Source organism: Aythya marila (genome assembly GCF_965140915.1).
Source record: "Aythya marila genome assembly, chromosome: 2".
Taxonomy (NCBI): Eukaryota; Metazoa; Chordata; class Aves; order Anseriformes; family Anatidae; genus Aythya; species Aythya marila.
This window is the reverse complement of record NC_139043.1, coordinates 22,944,365-22,966,784: the sequence shown is the minus strand read 5'-3', so window position 1 is coordinate 22,966,784 and position 22,420 is coordinate 22,944,365. Positions and strand designations below refer to the sequence as shown.

The following is a 22,420-nucleotide window of genomic DNA, read 5'->3' as shown; positions in this document are numbered from 1 at the left end:
TGGACCGTCTGACTTCAGCCTGACTTTCTGAACTTATTTCTGAACTGACTTTCTGGCTTATTAAACAAGATTTATTTGGTTTTCTCTGTGAATTGCTCCAAAGCTCAAAACCCAGCCATGTGATGTACAGACACACAGCTTTTGGGAACACTATTTTTCCTCCACTGACAGATTAACCAAAATTGTGCCTGATTTCTGGGGAAAAACATGCAGTGTAACCTCTCATAAGCCCACGGCTACTCATCCCAGGAGAAGATTTGATCCTTTGCCTTCCATAATATGCCTGCAGAATAGTTCCCTGAGGTTACCTCAGTTAATTAGGACACACAGGTTTCTAAATTTATCCTGATTTCTCTCCTGTTTCTAAAGCTACTGCTGCGGGCAGTCATTAGTAATCTTCTGTAGAGTAAAAATGTTAATTTAGGTTTCATCTCTGCTGATACCAAGCCGAAAAACTCACAAGGGTCAGCTTAATCCTCATCTGCATACAAAAAAATGTTTGGTTTATCTCAAATGTAATTAGAAATGTGACTCATTCACCGCAACAGTGAAAACCCTCAGGAGCGGGGTGTGCTCCCATCAACTTAATCCAGTCACTAAATCAAGATATACTGATGCTAAAAGATGAAAACCACATTAAGTGTATGCATTGAGGAATCTGAACCTGTTTAACTAAACCAATTAAAGTAACATGTTTTAAAACAGTGTTATCTTCATAGCTCATCAACACCTTTGTTTATTGCAGCCAGAGGGCTTCGAACACCCTGAGAGCCAGATGTGAGGTTAGGTCATGGAGACGGACTGCCTTGCCTGAACAACAGAGGTCCAGAGGGCATTTTTAGGAAAAGGTTCAGTTTCCCTTGCTAATAAAACACACCTCATTCCTAGTGTGAGTTTGCTGAATTTCGCCTTCCAGTTAATTTTGGTTGCTCTCAGTCTTGGTCTGCCCTTAAAGCTTTTGCTCCATGTGCGGATACATAGGTTTTATGATCAGGTAAGCACTTAACTTCTCCATTAAACTTCTGAATAGCTTGAGGCCCTGAAGGCTTTTCTAAGGTTTCTCTGGGCTATGTACTTAAACCTCCCTGGTTCTTGCCCTAACACCAGTGGTTAAACTACAACCCCCAACCAACACCCGATGGATTCTGATGGGCACAGTCACAAAATCCTCCCTTAAACCTGGGATTCCTGTGTCAGGGATTATTCCTACTTGCTCAGGACTGGCAGGCTTAAATTTACCTCTTGTGACCTGTTATCTCTTCGGAATGATTCTCTGTAACTTTCTCTGCAATTAAAGAATTCTTGAAAGCAAACATAAATGATATTTTTTAAAAAGGTACCTATTTTAAGCCCTTACAAGACTTCTGCAGGTTTTTAGTTCTAAAAATGACTAAACTCCCAAGTTGTTATTCAATATCTTCCAGTGTTACTATCAGAATAAGTGTTTCATTAGCATCTTGTGATGTAACTCCATCATATTTTTTCCCCCAAATACACACTGGACATACTTAGTGAACATTTCTGCCCTTTTGCACTATTATTAGGTCTACTAAGGTGTCAAAATTATTGTTAAATCTCTATGTATTCATTCTTACCAGCCTTCACTGTTTTGGCTACAGATTCAAAATTGCATTCTTTTTGTTTGTGTATCTATAATCTTTTTTCAGCTTCCTATTTAATACGTCAATTTACAGCTTTATTGGTTTATTTTGTTTTATGTTATTTGTCACAAATTGTCTCCCATTCTCCCTTATGCTAGGTATTTGTTTGTTTGAGCTGATATAAACTTCTCTCTCAGCAACAAGATTGTGTCTATTGGGAATCGACTAAAATGTTCTCAGACTCTTAATTATGTGCAACAGGGAGGCCAGCCTCATGCATGCTTCTCTTTAACCTGGAATGTAACAAATGTACACTTTTCCCTTTCAAAAACAAGGGATTTTTTTGGTAGAACCCTACACTCACTTGTAACAGACTCATTAGTGGTTTGATAAATACAGCACGGAGTATATTCTCATACTTTTAATTATCCAATTATGATATGTTAAATTAAATTACAATATGTTAATCATTTAATTGTATGCTTAGGATAAAATACCACTACTTTTTTTTTTCTTTTTTTGTTTAAATTTTAGTATGCACTATATAAGACAGTGTGTAGAGTAAATGTGTTATGAAACCACTTGCTTCAGTAAATTACATTTTGTTTAAGTTAATACTACGTTATTAGTGATAAATATTTCTCATGCCCATAAACACTACTTGGCATAAAATGATGAGAAAGCTACTACAAGCTATAGATGATGGTGGGAACGCATGCACTACACACACCCTTTTCAATGGCTTCATTAAAACATTCAGTAAAAAAATTGTAAATTGCACATGAAGCCAAAAACAGACATCAAAATGCAGCAAAAGAAGAGGGGCCCTTTGCACCTACAGTAACTTGTATTGATTTATACAAGGTAGGAGTCCCAACATATTTGTATATGCTGGAACAGCTTTTAAAAAAGATATAGAATTAATTTACAAAATACCTAAAGTATGGTCCTTCAGTGTTTTTATTCACATCTTCTACCCACTTAGCTACATTATATTCTCTTTTGAACCATGGGTTTAAATACCTGCGGAAAGCAATGGAAGGAACAGAGAAAGCAGAAGAACAAGAATAGAAAATCTGAGAACACACAGCACAAGCTTAGCAAGGATGTCTTCATCCCCAAAATGCAAGTGAATATGGCAAATAAATCAGTATGGATGTTGGGTGAGGACTAGGCAACGTGTACAACTGCATGAGAAAATCTGAACTACAACAAGACTCGCATGTTTGGTTTATATGGAAGATGTTTGGGACATATCATTCATTTAATACCTGAAAGGTAAAATTCACTCCTATGCAGAGGGCCAGCATTAAGCTCATGGTTTGAACTCCTCTCATGATCTCAAAATAATGTTGAAGGGGAAACTTTTTGGCTCCATCCTACAGTTTGCTTGTTGCAGAGACAGGTTTGTACCAATTGAGAGTAAATCGCAAGACAATTGCTAAGTGAGCACAGAAACCTGGGCTGGGCCCCTTCTACAGGAATGAATTTAGGCCTCAGTGTGTTAAAAGTCTTGAATTTTTTGCCACTGCAGTGGCAATTTTAACACTCATGTGCAAATAAACCCCTAAATTTATAATGATTGTTTCGTAGGGCAGGATCACAAGAAGCTTTCAAGGAGAGGTGGGTTGTGGGGTTATCTCACAATTTACAGAAGCAATCTTGATACCAAAACCACACTTTTCGGGGGGGGGGGGGGGGGGGGGGGAGTCTGTGCTACACACTCATATTAGTTACATGAAAACTGGGAAATAAAAATGGTGTTTAATTAGTTGACAGTAATGTTACCAGAGGAGAAAATGTTTTGCTAACTGGTATCTCTTAGCCCCCAGTACCAAGGCTAGGTAATTCCTCCCCCTCCATCATGTGAATTAAAAAAGGGCAACATAGAAGCAGCAACCTGTCTGGTCCGACTCAAATCTGGTTTTGTAGTATAAGAATTGCAAGTTTAACAATTATTTGTAATCACCACCTTCATATAACAGAGACTAACACATGTTGAAATAGGAAATAGCTTGTAACCAAGGGAAAATGGAAATAACATTCCTTTTTCAATATATTTTCAGTATTTCTGGACCAGTTCTTACCACCCTCATTTATGAAGGGGACTCCAGTGACCTGGCACTGGGGAACAGGCCTGGCAAGGGACTGCTCAGGTGAGTAAAGTGGGGCCGGTCCACGTCAGTTAACCCTGCCCATCTTTCAGACCATGTCGAAGACAAAAGCAGCAGCACTTTTTTAACGGCTTAGGCCTCCTTTTTTGTTCTGGAACTTCTCCCCGCCCCGCGCAAGCGCAGCCACAGCTTTGGGAAAGTACTCGCCCTCAGCCACAAGTGCTCGCTTCTCAGTAGCTTCCTCAGCTCGCTTACTTATCAGGGATCAGGAGTGCTTTATGCTTTCCAGCTCAGGTACTTAGAGAAAGAAAACGCCAAAAGTGGTAGCGCAGCAACGGAAGAGCTGCAAGTGAAGCCATGGGCTGATGGCAGCATCGCCAGGAACTAATTAACTTTAGGTTTTAGCGTTAATTGTAGGTGCAACTACATGTTTTCGGACATTGCTGCAGTACTTTTGACTTGCTTTTTTTTTTTCACTTAGAAGGGTGTTTTGGTAACCATGAAACACTCCCGGCCTGGCTTCCTGTATGAGAAAACAACGTGTCAGGAGGTATCTGAGCATGCAGCTGTGGCACAGCCGTGTGGCCGGCCTTCCTGGGTCTGGCTGCACTACAGAGCACCGCTCACTGCCCCGGGCCCTCTGGTACAGCAAGGCCGAACTCGGGTCACTGCAGACCATAAGTGATACCATCAGAAAGCTCTCATGTTGATCTCCATGGCCACATACATATTCGTTAACGACAGCCAGAATCTGCATTTTCTTTGGGTGAGAAATTCCCCTTTACAACGAAGGTGTCCCTACACAAAAGCCTCCAGCTCAACCGACGGCTTGATTTGGCTTGCAGCGCGACATGCAACCGTGCGAAAGACCTGGGCTCAAGGGTCCTGGTCCTCCTCAGGCTGGTGAGGAGGAAGGCTAGCTAGCGCTGCGTCAGCAGGAGTGCCTCCAAGCAGTCACGGTGTTTCGCCACAGTGAAAACTATGGGATACTGAGGGAAAGGGGCTCGTCACGGGATCAAACGGCAGCCCAGAATGCAGGGGCAGGTGAGACTGACCTGTGATCCTGGCTCCCTGTTTGGGGGGGGTCAGAGCCCTCTGGGCTTATGCCTTGGGCCGGGGTTTGGTGGCCGAGAGAAAGCCCAGGCTCAGATGCATGGGTTACCCTGCTGCAAAAACACAATATATAATAGAAAGTCTAAGCCAACGATGTTCGTATCAGTTACAACAACGAGGAAGATAAATGCTTATAGGAAAAGCAGTGCAAATTAACAATGATCAGAACTGCTATTTGGCAAAACACATGTTCCCTGGGACCTGTTTTAACACAAGTTCCCAATTAAACTTCAGCTTATTCAGAAAACCCTCATTATCTTTCCTGGATAACTCTAATTGATTTTAACAGAAAACTTGTTTTATCAGGGCATTGCATAAACCCTGCTTGTGAAAAAGCTGCAGAAACACTGGGCCTGTTCGCATTCCTTCTGTGTGAACCAAACCATCTGCCTTTAATAAAGAATAATTTTGTTTTGAAACATCTAGAAACAATTTAAAATATCCCAAAAGAGCTTTAGCAGTCTCTGCAGAGTGATACTCTCAGCAGACACCTCATATCATGAATCTGTTAAATACAAGGAGTTGCAGAGAGGTATGTGCAACCACGTACGTTTCCAGGACATTTTTCCAGTACATTTTCCAGGAACTGCCCAATGCAACCCTCCTGTCAGTGCTGTTCATGAGGGCTGCACAGCTTAAAACTTGTGCAGTGCTTAAGAAATTTCATTTAAATGATTAATGGCAAGATTTTCCATCTGATGCTTGCCTGTACACAAAAAAAAATACTTGTGCATAATGTGCAATTACTGCAGACCAATGAATACACCAGATTCTTTTATAGGCAAGTGTATTACTGTGCAACTTCTGGAACTCGTGGTAAAAAAAATTAAAAAAAATTAAAAAATTTAAAAAATTCTGCACAAGGTATGGCAAAACTGAACACCGCCTTTCAGCAGGTAATCTTTCTGTCTCTGTTATCCACAAGAAACCAACAGTGCTACCCTCTTTTTCTGTCTCAACAAATATTCTTCATTGGACTTACAAGGGTCACATAGGTTGGTTGGCTCTCCATTTCAGAACAGATTTTAAGGTTATTCTGTGTTCTCCAGAGAAATTAAGAAAGTAAATTTGTCTGGGAAAAGCCTCCATTTATTCTAATGTATCCTCAAAGTAGCTGGCATTGCATTTTGTTTTGCTAGAAATCATTGGGCATGGTTAAACCATTCTCTGTCCTTTTTTTCTTCTCCCAGAGCATGTTATCTCTCTGAGCAGATCCACTGTGTGCCCTGGGCCATTCTCTCCATTCCCCACTGAATCTCACCACATGTGGTTCATGCAGTGAGAGCTCTCTCTCCACAGGGTAACCGGCTTGCCAAGGAGACTCAGACAAGCCATGCAGTCCCATGCAACCCAAGATATTCCCCCATCAGGAGAAGGGAATTTTCCAGCCAGCACGTATCTGCCAGGAAAGCACACACTGCTGCACTGCCCTCGGGTAGCCACAGCCAGCACCAGGGCTGCTGCTGGGGTGAGAGACCATAATAAGTATCAGGGAGGAAAGCAGAGAATTTGGTAGAAATGCTGGGGTACCTTTGAAAGAGAAAAATTTTACAGGGAAAAAAAATTCTAACTCTCACGCTCCCTGTTTACTCACTGATTTATTACTCTAAATATCCTGTAGTAAATGTATTACAGCTAAAGCTAAGCAGCACGCAGCACGAATAAAAGAAATATGTCCATTAGAGTTGGTGGGGTGTTTTTTTGCCTTTTTTTTCTTTTATTGAAAATGATAATCTTCCCAACAATTATGTTCACTCTGAGATTAAAAAAAAAAAAAAAAAAAAAAAAAAAGCTGATCTGTTTTCATTTTTTACAGACTAAATCCAGCCCCAATTTGTGCCTGTGCTGAAGGATAGAATAACAATAAAATTAATTTAACTATATTGTTTTTATAAATCTTATTTGAGAAATGCAATTGGAAATGAAGAAAAGCACAGGACGAGTTTCTAAAGAACTTCCAGTCTCTTTTGTACTCTTAATGGTTTGGCCAGATTACTTTTGCTTTTATCAAACTGTCACATGCAAGGAGGAAAGAAAACCATCAAATAAATAATGTTCCATTAAGAGTTTATCAGCACTAAGACCAAGAGCACTGGGGCACTTGACAGATAAACTCCCCCAAGGGATCTAGGAATGATATTTCTGGTTCCATATTAGCATTTTGGCCACATAATGTTTTAATTACTATGTAGATCAAACTATTATTTATGTAACTGGAAGGAGATGGTCTTCTCTATGTATCTTTCTAAGCCTACTTGCCTCAAAACAGTTCACTGCAGGTGAAAGAAAAGTTTCAGAACAAACTTAAATCCCCAAATTGGAGAAAGCAGGGTCCAGAGAGGAGTTAGAATGATTAGTTTCCAGCAGGGTTGGTATCAAGCCCACTTGCCCATATAGGTGCAAAGTTAGTACTACTGGTATAGGGAAAGGGCATTGTCATTGCCATCACGGTCAAGAAGGGGTCATTCCTATGTGGCATAAGTGCTGTAAGAGCAAGCCAGCATTTGACAAGCCCAGAGATTTTGTTTCCAGCCATTCCCTATTCATTCATGAAAGGAGCCTGAACCAGCAGGATTAAGCACATAGGAAAGGTTCTTTCCCAATGGGGAGAACTGCACACATGGTCTCTTCAGTGACTGTAACCACCTAGACAGCAACTCTAGGCCATGCTGTAGAGGTCTGGGGATCCATCACTTGGTAAGGACTGCCATTAGCCGTTTATTTCAGGGCTTACTCAAGACTGGCTGTTTCAGGATTTGCTGGCTTACAACTATAAGCTTCAGGGTACTCTGAGAGCAGACAGATACCTCTTCTAAAGCCTGCAGGCAGGCACACAGAGATACACAGTGCTAACTCTGCAATGACCCAACCCAAGGTGAAGGCAAGGGGAGGAAACAGGTTATCAGAAACTCAATATTGAACCAGGATACACTCAGCAATGGCAGTTTACTGTAGACAAAAGCCTGTAGTGATGGTGCAGGCTGCCACCATCATTGGGAATTGCTATGGGAATGACTGAGGAAGCCTACATAAAAAAGAAAATCGATAGTTAATTTTTTTTTAAGAATACATAAAAAGAGGTTGAAATACATTAGCCAAACCATTACCAGATTATCAGTCAGCAATCAGAATGTGCCACAGGGCAAAAAAAAAAAAATGCAACTGTCTACTTTTCAGTATTCTTAATCTCAATCTACAAAATACAAGTATGAAAACTCTACTTTTTGGCTCTGCTGTTGTAAATTCAGACTTACTCAGTTGAATTAGACCGTGGCCTAAATCTTTTGCCTCTGACTTTCTTTCTGTTTCCTCCTATATTACCTGAAAGAAATCACAGGATAAAGACAGACGGTAAAACATCGTGAAACACACAAGCGTTCCACTCCAAACTGTACATTCTCCTTGCATCCCCAGCAAAAGCCACTGGCTATGACCACTTAAAAGCCATAGGTCAGTCCCTTTTGATTTACCTCAGACCAGGTAAACTTGACACTTAGGTGATCTTTCACTACCTTTTGCAGCAACTGTGCAGAGCAAAAAACTATTTAGTTTCAGCATTCACTTGAGAAAATCACTGCTTCAAGAAAAACACTAAATACTGCACGGTAAAATCACAAAAGTTGGCAAGAGTGAATGGACTTCCTCTTTTTCATGTTGGCTCACACTGGAGGAATAGGAGAAATTAGATCTAATTTCTACATGTAAAGCATTGTGAAAAAAAGGTTCTTGTGTAGGACAATGCTAAATCCTAGCTCCGGGTTAACAACAGGCACAATGGCAAGGACTCATGATGCTCTCCTAAGATCACCTAAATTTCAGAGAGCCCAGTGACAAAGATGTTGGTTTCCACTGTGACCAGCACAAAAGTTCGCACTTACCTTGCCATGAATTACTCCTAGGCCTCCCATTTTCACAAATGTCTGAAATATGTTTTGTGTCTGGGATCCTTTCACTCCAGGAATGAGATAATCCATTTGACCTGGAACAGGAGGGCTCAGATGCGGTTATTGTTATGGCTATTGTCTAACAAAAATGCTAGCTCAGCTGTTCAGAGACAGTCACATTCCCCAAGTCAGTGCCATGACACAGCCTAAGGTCTGTCTGCACTAGCAAAGCATCCACTTTTTTTTTGGTGAATTATGCTCTGCCAGCTGTCCCTGCAGCAGTTTGGTGTGTCCACGTTCAAGAGACAGGCTTCAGCATCACTTTCTCATGATGCTGAAAGCACAAACATGAGCACATACCAGATTTCTGTAGGTATTTCCAGCCCTGCCCCGGTTCTTAGTTGGACGACGCTCCTCTAGCTGTGCTTATGATTTTTTACTGCATCCTGCCTGCAGGCTGCCCACCCCATCCTCATGCTGCTGCAGGAAAGCCAGGATTGCTTCCCTCTCCCCACTGCCACCAGTCCCAGGATTCTGTGATGAGCAGCCTCTCAGACACAGATGGGAGCTCCAGCAGAGGGGTAACTGTCTCATTTTTGCTAATTTCTTTTTTTTTTTTTTTTTTGTATTCTGTCAGTTAGTCATTGCAGCTTATACTTTTAATGCCTTTATATCTAGGTGCTTGGTGCAAACTAAGGTTTTTTCTTCCTCTTGTATTCCCTCTAACAGCCAGAGATGTGTGTGGCAATGTCCAACGGGAAGAGGAGAGAGTGGGATTCTGCAGCAGACTCCCTCCTGTTGGACTGTAGCTGCTGCTCAGCCATTTGCCATGAAATCCACAATTATTTCCAAAACAAGAGGAAGTTGAAAACTGGTCAGAATAGACAGTTTATTTATTAGAAAGAGGTTTTGCTTAAAGGATGTGTTTCTGTATTTTGTAACAATCTGAATACTCCTGCAGTTTTCAAACTCTGCTCTGCTTGCAGGGCAGGCATCTGTCAGATGCTCTCCAGTTTCCAGAAGACCTGGTTAATCACAGCCACACTGAAGTAAGCCCAGAATTTTATTTAAAGTTTTTTGAGGTATGAAAGGTCTGAGAACTGACAGATTGACAGATTTTGTAATCATTTTCTCCTTGCTACAGCCTATTTTTATGTTCACGAGTGTCTTGCTATATGCTGTCTTTGGTGTTTGCAATTTCACAATAACAAAAATTATCATGATGTTATGTTTTAATCTCAGAACACCCTGGAACACCCTCTGTGAATATTAACACTTCATAGCATTTTCCAGCAAGGAGAAGCCCGGGTGGCTAATGACCCAGTCACTTCAATGTCTGCCAAGAGCTGCCATTGATATCTGCACCAAGAGCAAATCAAAACCAGCTAGAGAGGTTGGAAATAGTGCCCTGGGCATCAAATGGGAGGACTATGACAGTTCCACCACAATGTTAATGAAGCATTTGTCAGACTTACTTGTCCAGACTTGACAGTGGCACAACATAGCTGAGCTGGTGGTGGGCAACAACAAAACTCTCTAGTACAGACAGACCTTAGAAATCATTTGCTTTTTGGAACAGGCAATAAACAGAGACACATGAAAGAAATGAAGTGTGGAAAGAAACACAGGTACAGAACAAAATAAGAAACACATTAAATGACATTCATTTAAAAACAAACTTTTTTCTTAACTGGAATATGAACCCACTCACACCAACTTATTGAAAACTTGCTTTCCGAAGACTTTTTTCAAAATCTTATCCAAATGAGAAAAGATTCTCCAACACAAACACTGTGTTATTTAAGATTAATATTTCCTCCCCAAAACAAATAACTTATCCACCCACAAATCTAAAAAGCTGAATTTAAAATGTGGACGTTGATCATTAATTATATAGTACTACAGTTTTTATTAATAGCTTTTTTATTAGACCAGATTTGATGAAGTTGCATATGAGATGAAGCTGGTATACCCAATGGCACTACAAATGTATCCCTTCGATATATTTCTCTTTACTTTCTTCAAAATCACAACTATAAAGAGAATGGTTTTGTCAACTGCACAGCTATAGACTGCTCCATGAGACAAAAACTGAGAATTGCAGCTTTGTAATCAAACAGTTCAGGAGCGTTTATCCCCCCCCCCCCCCCCCACTGAACACTTACAGCTTCTTGTAAATTGTTTTGAAGTGGTAGCTGAAGATTTTTGTAATTAAAGGATCTCTGATTGCAGCAGGACTTTGATCATCATGACCTAAAGACCTCAGCAATTGCAAACTCCTTTCAGTGCTTTTAAATTATTTTTCCATTTTAAAACGTTGATTTTTTTTTTTTTTTTAAGTAACTGGAGCAACAGCAGAATAAGTGAATTCTGAACAAGGGCAAAATCTAATGCCTTCCTTGGCTACTCATGATAGCAAGCACAAAATTACAGAAAGTCTTTGCAGAATTATTTTCTAAGATATAAATGTCTCGGTGACATTTAGGACACTAGTCTTATAAGAAAAAGTGGAATCAAATGCAAGCACCATCATCTTTACTGTGAGGCAGAAAGAATATTATCCAGAACTCTAGGTCAACTCACTGAATTAATGACACTGACAAAGATATAAAAATATTTATATTAAACAGTTTATATTTATAATTATTATTGAAGCAAGATTGTGTTCCTTGTCTTTGATTACATGACTATGATAGTTTTTGTTTTTGTTTTTTTGTTTTTGTTTTTATTTTTTTGTTTGTTTGTTTTTTGTTTTTTTTGAGCAAGCAGTTATCATACAAACTACTTGAAAGCAATTCTCAAGCAGGAAAATGATGAAAACTGGATTACACCAAATTTGGCTTACAATGGAAAACATATTTATTGTGGCCTGGTTGTATAAATTACTAGCTTGGGGCATATGAGAAAAATCAGTAATCAAAGAACAAAGGATGCTAATTGTAACATTCCACAAAGAAAGAAGAAAGGATCAAACCTGCTGCAAAACAATGAAATGTTCTGACTAATGGAATAATGGGTGATGGAACAGGTAGAAATCTGAAAATGCGACAGAAAAGCAGACCTCTTCTTAGAACTAGATGCAGAGTTTGTGCTGACTCCAGGAGGCATGTCGCTATAAAAAGAGTCGGCCTCTCCAGGCTTTTTTACATAATCTCCCTGGGGTATTTGTCTGAAGTATAACAAACAGCGTAGAGTCAGAAAACATGACAGGCAGGAGCATGCACACAAACATGAACAAATTTTAGTCTTAAAGAAAGAGGCAAGGATGATGATCCTTGAGGAAACCTGTTGAGCACACAAAAAACCTATTAGTAAGTAATTCAACCACCCAAGAGAAAACTCCCCTCTTAGCTCAGGAAAGAGGGTTATGTGGGTTTGATGGGGAAAACAAGGATTATTTCACTGATAAATTCTGATCACTGTTTTTAAAGTGAATAATTGGTGGTTCTTGATAACTAAGTTCAGCCCTTTCAAGTGGCTTACTATGCAGGTTGTGAAAGCATTGCTTGGTGCAGTATGAGCACTGCAGTCTGTGCTGAGTGCATGCCTGCATCAAAAAGGAGTTGAGGAAAAGTGAATGCTTTTTTCCTCTGGATGATTAATGCTTCTGTGCCTTCTGTTCAATTTTCGTGATTGTTACTGAATTCACATAGAACAACCTGTTGAGTTGTTTAAACTTCTGGAGGAGAAAAACCTCCAGTTTATTTATTAACTGTTCTCTTGTGAAGGGAACTAGTACCAGTGCCAGTGTCAGAGCCTCTCAGCTGTTAATCCTTGTCACCACACTAGACTCTGTCTGCCAAGACACATAAAAATAATGCCACACATATCTGAGAATAGTTCATCCTTTTCTAGTACTAGAAACATGGTTTTGGTGCATAAAGCTAGGAAGTCCTAATTAAGTTATACCATTTTTGTTCATGTGGTAAATTCATCGCCAGCAGAAAATCTCCAGCACAAATATCCCAGTTACAGTTCCCCCAAGCCAAAAACTCTCCCTAATACAAATAGCTCATTTGAAAGTTGGCTATACCATAATGCTAGCTGTTTAATTATCCATTCAGCCCTGCACTGTCCAAGGCCTTTTGGCTTCAGTTTTCCCCTATTAACATGCATATTTATCAGAAGATTGATTCACATTCGGATTATGCCCAACTGCAGAGCAGGACTGGGCTGTCTCCATTCCGTATTTGAATTTCTAATGCTCCTGAAGTATTTTAAATGTATAATTACATGACACACAAATCAGTGTAGCACAGTACCACCACACTATTTCCTCAGTTCTCAAGTCTCAGTCCCCGTTCATCAGCCACTACATCGGTATTTTCAGAATCAATTCAATTCGTGCAACTCTGCTCCTCAGGGCTTCTCTAGCAAACTGGACTCTTGCTGCTCAGTTAGAAATTACTTCTCCCATACAGTCATGCCTTCTAAGCCACATTATACCAGTTGACAGAATCCTTGCTCATTTACTCTTTTTATGATTTTCAGTTTACATGTTTCAGTCAGTTGGTAGTACCAAATGTCATTCCTTATGTAATGTTTAAAAATATCTCCATGGCTTATTTCCATCTTTATTTAAGGACTAATCACAAGCAATTTTAAAAAAAAGCGGGGGGGGGGGGGGGGGGGGGGTGGGGTGGAGGGGACACTGTGGTGGATGTTTGGTTTTTCTGCTTACGAAGTACTGCTTGTATATATCCAACATTATTCTATTTAGAAGTCAGCCTATAGAATTTCATCTTCTGCATGAGGGAGACTTAGTTACTAAAGATCTCCAGCCCTCCATCATCTTCAAATGTCTCAGTTGATGCTGGTTTCTGCTCTGTCCATACTCATTGATGCAGCTGCAGACTGACTACATCCTCACATATATTAATTTATGGAGATGAGGGAATTTGAAAAACATTAGATTCTCTCATACTCCAACACTATTGTGTATGGGGTGGTCTCTCTTTGTATTTTGAGGTTCTGGCTACTCTGTCTTCTGCCAGCACTGAGGAACCCAGTATACTGACTCAATGGACATGTTAGCCTGATTTTGTAGAGCCAACATCCACCATTGAGCACCACCTATACCCCAAATTCTGCCTTCCCTGTGCCAGGTGAAATTTCCTACCCACCAAACTCTCCATAATGCTCAACTTCAAGAGCTTTGTCTTCTTCCAGCTACTGTTCTTGTCACCTATCTGACCTTGCTGTGCACAACATTGACAAATTAACCAGCACTTGGCAGAGCTTTTCTGCTTTTCATGAGTATTTTGAGCCTGGCAGAGAAAGCACGACATGGGCAGAGGAAATGGAGAACAAGCGCCACAGGTAACAGCAACACACAAAGCGGCAGCTTGGATTGAGGCTGCAGGCAGAAAACAGGAGAATTTGAGAAGTTGTCTTATCTGCAAGAGGCTGGGAGAAGAAGGAGACACCTCCTTCCCATCAGTCTGCCAGGTAGATGATGGCGGTCTTGCAGGAACTGAACCCAAATCACTAAGAACTGTTTGGGTTTTGGCCACCAGCTCAAAAGTGTGAAAGCTCAGGCTTCTGCTGAAGATGGTACCATAATTTGGCTACAAATGCTCCCAGCAGGGCATCTGGGAGGAATGGGCTTTCTATTGACACACCAATTTAATTGCTTTGTATTTTTAACTGCAAAGAAGCTTCAGAAATGAATTTTTCTCAGAAGGCTCCTGAACATCATGTGAATATTAATTATTCAATTCTCAGCCTCCCAAAGATATTTTCATCTCTAATAGCCAATTTTCAGCCTCTTCCTGGAAATATTCTCCTGTTTTCCTAAATAAAACATCCTATCTAGGAAGTAATTATTATTTTTTCTAATGAGTCCAATGACAATAGGATTTCAAGCAATGTGTATAGAATAAATATATTTGTTTATATTCAAGCAGGTATTCTTTAAAATATGATAATTCTTCACCACTATATTTTCTTTATAACATGTAAATGAGCAAGAGAGAAGAAAGGCTATTTTCAGTTTTCCAGAGATACATTCTGTTACTTTTATCACATACCTCTGCCTTCTGTAGTTTCTTTCCATAAAAAGAGAAGAGAAAGAAATACAATTAAATTATCAGTATGCAGGTATACATGGTTAAGACCAAAAAAAATAAATAAATAAATAAAAGGAAAATATATACATGTATATATATATACCTACGTGTATTAACTTTTTTTATTAACTTTTTTTTTCTCAATATTTTTTTCTACAAAAACCGTTTTGAAATAAACATTCATAAAGCACTAAAGCAGAATAAATGAGGAAAACACATTTACGTTGATGGCTGAAATCAGTGCTCAGTTGGAGGTGCAGTTCATGATGAGTTTAAGTCTATTTATTGTGATGTTGCTAACGAAAAGTTCACTTTTGCCCTCTACCTCCAAAAACTAATCCCTCTGGCTAGATTTGATTCCCAAACTAGCCCTTAACTTCCAGAGCTGTACTCAAAATATAAGCCCAGATTTTCGGATACTGCCAGAAGTTGAGCAATGCCAAACCCTGGGGACTATGTACTGGCTAGAGCACTGCCCACAGCTGAACATGCCCCAAGAAACCGACTGAATGATTTTGACAGCCATGCTCACCCTACACAGGTAACAAAGTACCTAAAATCTTTTTTTTTAAATATATGCAAAAAAATTAAAACCTTCTGGGTTTAGATGAAATTCACAAAATGAGAAAAACTGGAAAAGAGCAATCGGATTAAAATAATCCATTTTGACCTTCAGTGAGCAGAACACTTACAGCTCTGTGCCAGGCAAGAACTTAAACCTTTTTTTCAAATTACAGGTCTCTCTCTTTCACCAAAAAACATGCTTGAATTAATTTAGGATTAAGCTGACTAAATACAAATATCTGCTTAAGGAAACCTATGGTTAAATATTTTACTGATTGAAGGCTAATATTTCTAAATTTACATTGTCAGTACAAAAGATTTGTGATTGAATCAGACTGTACTCTTGCATTTCCTTTGTCAGATACAATAAAATCATAATCTAAACACCTACAAAAAGAAATAAAAGAAATAGCTAAATATATTTCAAACCTGGATCAAGCCCTCCAAAAGCAAATCCACATATACATGTAAGAAATATTTGAGAAATTAGCCTTTGCAACACTTTTGAATATTATAAAAGGGTCACTGTACAAATAAAATCACATTTTGATTTTTTAGGATATGTTTCAATTGTTGCTTTCATAAAGTAACCAGCTATCAGATGAAATAAACATATTTTAACTGCATTAAAAAAAAATTACTTACTTGTAACCCCAAGCAGTTATTCCTAAAACGAGAGCCAACACTAAAATGGTACCAGCAATAGCCCCAATTATTATATTTGTGCTAACAACACCTGGAAACACAAGAAAGGGGAAAAATATATAGGGTTTTAGAAGAAATATATACAAAAAACAGTAAATGTTCTGTCTTTCAAAAAACCTGCTTGGACAACTTGTCCAAGGCAGGCTGATTGTAAGCCTGCCTGATTGTGAAGGCTAATTGTAAACAGTGATACACTTGTGAAGTATAGAATGGACATAAAAAGATCATCTGTATATCCAGTTTTGACATACCCAGTTTTGACCTCTGTGTCTGTTTCCCATAACAGAACACGTGTTACTTGGGAAAGTTGTGCCATGTATACCAATATAAAGTTATCAATATAAAACTGCTGTAGCTTACAACCATATAACCTCTCTGGTAAATGCATGCTTATATTGGAATAAAAAGGACTTTCTGTTTTTATTTAAAAATTTTCTATGGCTGAATAACCTAAAAAAAGACCAAAACTGATATTCTGGAAGATGGTAAAACTGCCCCAAAAAGGGATTTATAATGACTATAGAAAAAATTTACACCTTCTTTTTTTCGCAATACATCTTCCTCTTGTATGCAAGCCTGGAGAGGAACAAAAACTTTCACTCAAGAAAATGTAAAAGACTAAAGTAGAGACTAAAGACTAAAAAGACTAAATTTTGTATGTTAACATTCTATATAGTATCTATGCAATAAAAAATGACTCCACAAATAAAAATTAAACATGTTAGTAACTTCACCTAGATACGAGAACTAGTAAATTCTTACTTATCCTAGTTTATCAATAACACTTAATAAGGCCACTCAAATGCAAGCAAGGTACAACGAGATGCACTGGTGCCAGTCCTGAGAGCTGTATGTACCAAGTGCTCATCAGTGGCACTGCTCACATGCCTGAGACCTCATTCACAGACACAGAGTGCATCTGCTGAGCCAGGAAGGAAGGGAATAAGGCTTCTCACAGTGCATCATGTTGCATGCTAGCTGGAAGAGTGGAAGATTTAGTTTTTGCTTAATGAACCTTCCTCAAATTCAAGCTTTTCCAATTATTGGTAAAAATTTAACTTCATACCTTTGTTGATGGCATCTTTATCAAAAAACATATCATCCTTGATGCGAGAACTGCAGTCATCTCCTCCCCAGAATCGGTCACAAACACATTTTATTTCATTGCTACAAACCTGTAGCCAAAAGTGTAGCTCAGAATAAAATAATAAAATTCACCTATTCCCATAATTAAACTACAGTATATGTACAGTGAAACAGCACTGACTTTAACTACCTGCAAATTTCTGCAAAATATTTTTAATATATAGCAATTTTTAAATTACATATTAGATATAAATATATTAAATGTATCATTATATGTTATATATAAATATATGTAATATATTGTAACCTATTATGAAGTGTATCACATGATGGAATACATTAAGTACATTAATATGTTGCTTAACGTAATATAGAATTAGTAGAGCCATTTATAATTCCTTTGGGAGACTGATCATCAACTTTTTTTTTTTTTTAATATGATGAAGTGGTTAATTTCAGATAATAAAGGGAGTTTTCATGCAGCGCAGAAGACAAAAGATGTTATGAGAGAAGGACTCCTTTGACCTCAGCTCAGCTATGGGGACCTGGACACTGTTTCAAACTATGTGAGACACAAAGGGACTTGCCAGGGCCACAATAAAGCCGTAGGTTCTGCACTGAGCAGAAGAGCTGCCCTGCTAGCAAGGTGCCAGCTCGCTGTTTTCTTCTCTGAAGGGAAGTAACCCTCAGACAACAAAATCCAATGACTTTGTGAACTTTCCTGGCTGTTGACACAATAAGAATCACAGAATCACAGAATTTCTAGGTTGGAAGAGACCTCAAGATCATCGAGTACAACCTCTACCTAACACTAACAATCCCCACTAAACCATATCCCTAAGCTCTACATCTAAACATCTTTTAAAGACTTCCAGGGATGGTGACTCCACCACTTCCCTGGGCAGCCTGTTCCAGTGTCCAACAACCCTTTCGGTAAAGAAGTTCTTCCTAACATCTAACCTAAAACTCCCCTGGCGCAACTTTAGCCCATTCCCCCTCGTCCTGTCACCAGGCACGTGGGAGAACAGGCCAACCCCCACCTCACTACAGCCTCCTTTAAGGTATCTGTAGAGAGCAATAAGGTCGCCCCTGAGCCTCCTTTTCTCCAGGGAATTTAATTCAAGAAGGGAATTTAAAACAGGATTTTTAAGAACAAAGCCCCAGGTTCCTCAGAAATGGGCAATAAAATCTTTATATGCTCCAGAATGTTGCACAAGGAAATATTATTAAGTTAGCTAAAGCAATGGCAAAAGCAATGGTTGGTAAGATTTTTATAAAATTAATGCATGTGACTCATTGTTTAGGATGCCTGGACTGCAAGACATTGAGTTTACTTCTATGCCTCCTCCCCCTTGCCTTTTCAAAAGTTTCTTCAGTATTAAGACTAGTAGAGTCATGCTGCTGGCTTCCCACGAGGCCTAGCTAGTCTACTACACAGCATTGGGTACTCCTCAAGAATGGATAGAAGGAATAAAGGGTATGAGAACATACACCATGTCCTGAGCAAATTTGGTTGTCTGTGGTGCCTGGGCAGGTGCTGAAGTTGAAGGACTCAGTGGGGAGGCAGCGATGCTCGAGGCACACCATGTTCGGCCCGCACGGTGTCCCGTTCTCCACGTAGCCCAGGTCCGTCTCCTCATCAAGCTTCACATGGCCACCACTTCAAGACAAGAAGAACACCCCAGAGACTTGTGCTGTTACCAGACAGGACTGCTTGAGAAACTGGGCTCTGGGCTGCTACCTTCATTTCTGTCTCCTTTATATAATGCCCAGGACCAGGGAAGAGTAAGCACTGGCTTATTCATCTCACCAGCCTTAACGTAAAACAAACTACAATGGAGTATATCTACATCAAACAAATATAATGGTGAACACAAAGACCATTTTTCTTGTATAAGAGTTTGTGTTGTATAAAACATTGATTTTATATGTGTAGGACTTTGCTTCATCTTACAGCTGTGAGAAGCTATGAGAACACACCAGGTCTATAATTGGGATTCAGTTAACATATGGCAACGTATTAAGCTGCCAGTTAGTTTTGGTAATGCAGCACATGTCTAAGTGTTTTCAGTACATTTAGTACCCTACAAACATTAAAGAACGTAGTATGAAGAGGCCAGAGAAGAGAATTATGTCTCTACAGGCAAAACTGACTACCATACAGAGGGGTCTGCAAAACAGCTGAGCTCCCCACACACAGTCAAGTTCCTGAAGTTTACCAAAGCTTGAGCTGGAATAATGATTAATGGGACTTTTTTTTTTTTTTTTTTTTTTAATCAAAACATTTGTTCTCTACTTAGGAATGAGAAAGTTGCTTTTCCATGCAAGATGGATATTAATTGTTCTATTTTCAGGATTTCCAATTACCTGCAATTGTAGACTTTTCCAAACTGCAAGACAGACGATGTGATTTCACCATCAAGTTCTCCAAGCCTGGGCACGCTAGATATATTTGAGCACAGAAGGTATCCACAAAGCACATCCCTGTATTGAGAGAATAAACAGACGCTCACCAAAAAAAAATTAAATTAAAATGCATGATCAAAAAATGTGCTTTTGTTCACTTGCTTTGTAACATGTTTGCTATTTCTTGCTTTTCTCTCACTGACAGTAACTCCCATAAATAATGTTCTGTTTCCCACAAAAATTATTCTCCTCAGCGCTTATACTGGGGGAGGAGGCTTTTTACGATGCATTATCAAAAACGCTCTGCAAATGGGGAACTGTCAAGAACAAATCACGTCAAACTGATTTAATATCCTATAAAGATACAGTAACTGCCCCACAGAGAAGTGGTACCTGCTGTTTTTAGACAAACATATGACATATGTAAGGGAACTAGAGACAGACGCTGAAGGGACTTCACAACTTGTGTGCAGAGCCTGGTGCGTTGTCAAAATAGAAGGCTCAGGTCTTTCCCATGTTACGATGTGTTTTAGTCAATGAGTTGTAATGGAACAAAATTAAGGTTCTCAAATCTGTACAGAGAGCTGGAAAAGGCCATTAGTTCACATGTAGGCAGGATTAGAATTTATACAGCATTGACAAAATAAACTACTGAAAAAAACAGGATGCAGTTTGGTGAGGCCTGGAGAAAAGTTTAAAGTGGGCAGAAATAATCAGCTGCATAAATACAGAATGTGAAATACCAGCTTAGGCAGCAACTTGAAAGAAAAGATGTGGAGGGCTACAATACAATGAAAACTGAACAAAATTCAGCTATGCAAAGGCACAGCAGAAAAAGCACACAATGTTCTGGGATGTGAAACAACAGGCTACCTCTAAGGCACACTGAATAATCTCTCTGCTCCCTTTTGCCATGCTAGAACCACCAAGAGTACAAGGACCACTTTTGGTCCAAGTGTTCCCAAAGCTCAGATGGTGCTCTCTTGCTTGATATCAACTCATTTTGGCATTCCACTCCCTCAAGACTTTCCTGCACTATGGTTTGCAGAAGATGACCTCAGGTCAGGAAAAGTCTGTTCAGTACAGAGGCTTTTTGAACCTCTTCGTGACATCTAAAGAACTGTAGCAGGGATAAAAATCCCCCACCAGCTGTTTCCTAAATGGATCAACTTACTGTTTATTGCACTGTATCCAAGAGTCCTTGTCTCTCCCACAGTTTCCTTTCTCAGTCCCTTCAATATTCAGCTTCTCGTAGCAGTACCTGTCAGCAGCTGTCACTTCTAAAAATAGAAACAAATCTCTTCTAAGATGGTGAAGACTTTGAAAAGTGAAGTCCTGGGAAATGGGGATGCACAAAAAAGGGGGAAAACTTCCCAATCTGTCAGCTGCAGTATCATGGTCTGCAGGTGGGCAGTGAAACTCTGCACAGTAATATCAATGAAAAGTTTTATGCTGGCACACAGGATTGTTTTAAGATTTTGTTCATATTGATCAGGTTCATTGGTCCAAAATGCCCCAAAGCTGCTGAAATAAATCAATAAATATGAGTATAGGCTTCCTAGGTGGTTGTTAATGAGGAGTTAAGCATACTACTTCAGAATAATACCAGTAAGTTAATCAACACTAGAGAGAGCTGGAAAAGAGAAGAAAAAGACAGAGGACAGGGGCATAGAGGGAGTTATGTTTCTCTTTTAATCAAAGCTAATCAGCATCAAAGCATGCTCTGGAAGCATCCCATTAACCGTGAAGCCCACATAACCTCATATCCTTACAGGAGGTGCCAGGTGAATTGCTCACACGAGACCTCCAGGTGTTACCATTCAAGTAATCCTGCTGATCTGGATAAGCTTTCAAAAGGCAATGATCTGTTTGAGTCAGACTCCAAACTAAATTTGAACTCCCATCTTTCTGTGACTTGCATGAGGAACTTATCTTAAGTGTTGGCTGCATTCCTATGATTTCCCAACATAAAGAATTCATTCAACATGCTTTTCATCTACCAAAGGTCCTGTGTAAACATGTCACCAAAACTGTTGTAGTCTGCACACTATTTATATAACTGTGTAACACATCTGGTATCCAATAGTGGTATTTCATAGGACCATACAGAAATTCCTGCACACTTTCAACACAGCTAAAGACATAAATGACATCTTTTTGTACTGCAATGCAACTTAATTCATATTTTCCAGTCTTGGAAAATGATTCAAGCTCTCCTATAGCTAGAACATTGCCAGTCAAACATAAAGCAGTAGAAAGTAACTGCAGACTAGAAAAATAACTACAGATATCATGTGCTTGATAAGATGATTTAATTTATCATCCAGACCAAAAGAATCACTCACTTTTACCTACTGGTGAGCATGGTTCTCATACATATGCAAGTTCTTTTGAAATTCCAGTTTTTGCTGAATGATGGCAAAGTACATATTGTGCCCCATAAAAATATTTTCAGCACCCAACAAGCATCATTCCAGAAAGCCTTGTCTTTGAACAGGGATATGCAGCCTATGTGCTGGACTGAGACCTATCTTTATTGAGCATCCAGTACAATTTCTTTGATCTTCCTTACATTCCAAAATAGGCTGCAGGTCTGGCTAATGAATAGCTTATGTCAAAAAAAAAGTAGCAATGGACTTGCTATCTAGTGAACTAGGTGATGTACTCAGTACTAAAACACCTACAATCAGTCATGCAAGAAACAAACAAATGATTACTCAAAACAAAACAAAACAAAACAAACAAACAAAAAAAATCCTCAAGGACAAAATTCAAAATAGAGCATAATTCTGGTTCACAGCCAATATTTTTCATAACATACAGTCCTGGATGGTTTTAATAATTCTGAATAGGCCTCTTCCCATAATTTTTCTTATTTA

General features: G+C 39.2%; 1 protein-coding gene across 1 annotated transcript in view; it reads right to left on the bottom strand.

Moving 5' to 3' along the window:
- Positions 1-22,420, bottom strand: part of ADAM22 (ADAM metallopeptidase domain 22) — a gene marked incomplete at both ends in the record, with an annotated part of 134,610 nt that overhangs the window by 7,523 nt on the left and 104,667 nt on the right. Inside the window, 11 exons of the mRNA XM_082753211.1 lie at positions 2,538-2,624; positions 4,771-4,881; positions 8,083-8,149; positions 8,707-8,807; positions 11,687-11,881; positions 14,742-14,759; positions 15,990-16,080; positions 17,116-17,224; positions 18,627-18,795; positions 19,503-19,619; positions 20,716-20,821. Of these exons, the coding sequence (XP_082609337.1) occupies positions 2,538-2,624; positions 4,771-4,881; positions 8,083-8,149; positions 8,707-8,807; positions 11,687-11,881; positions 14,742-14,759; positions 15,990-16,080; positions 17,116-17,224; positions 18,627-18,795; positions 19,503-19,619; positions 20,716-20,821 (1,171 nt within the window). The remainder of the gene's footprint in view (positions 1-2,537; positions 2,625-4,770; positions 4,882-8,082; positions 8,150-8,706; positions 8,808-11,686; positions 11,882-14,741; positions 14,760-15,989; positions 16,081-17,115; positions 17,225-18,626; positions 18,796-19,502; positions 19,620-20,715; positions 20,822-22,420) is intronic.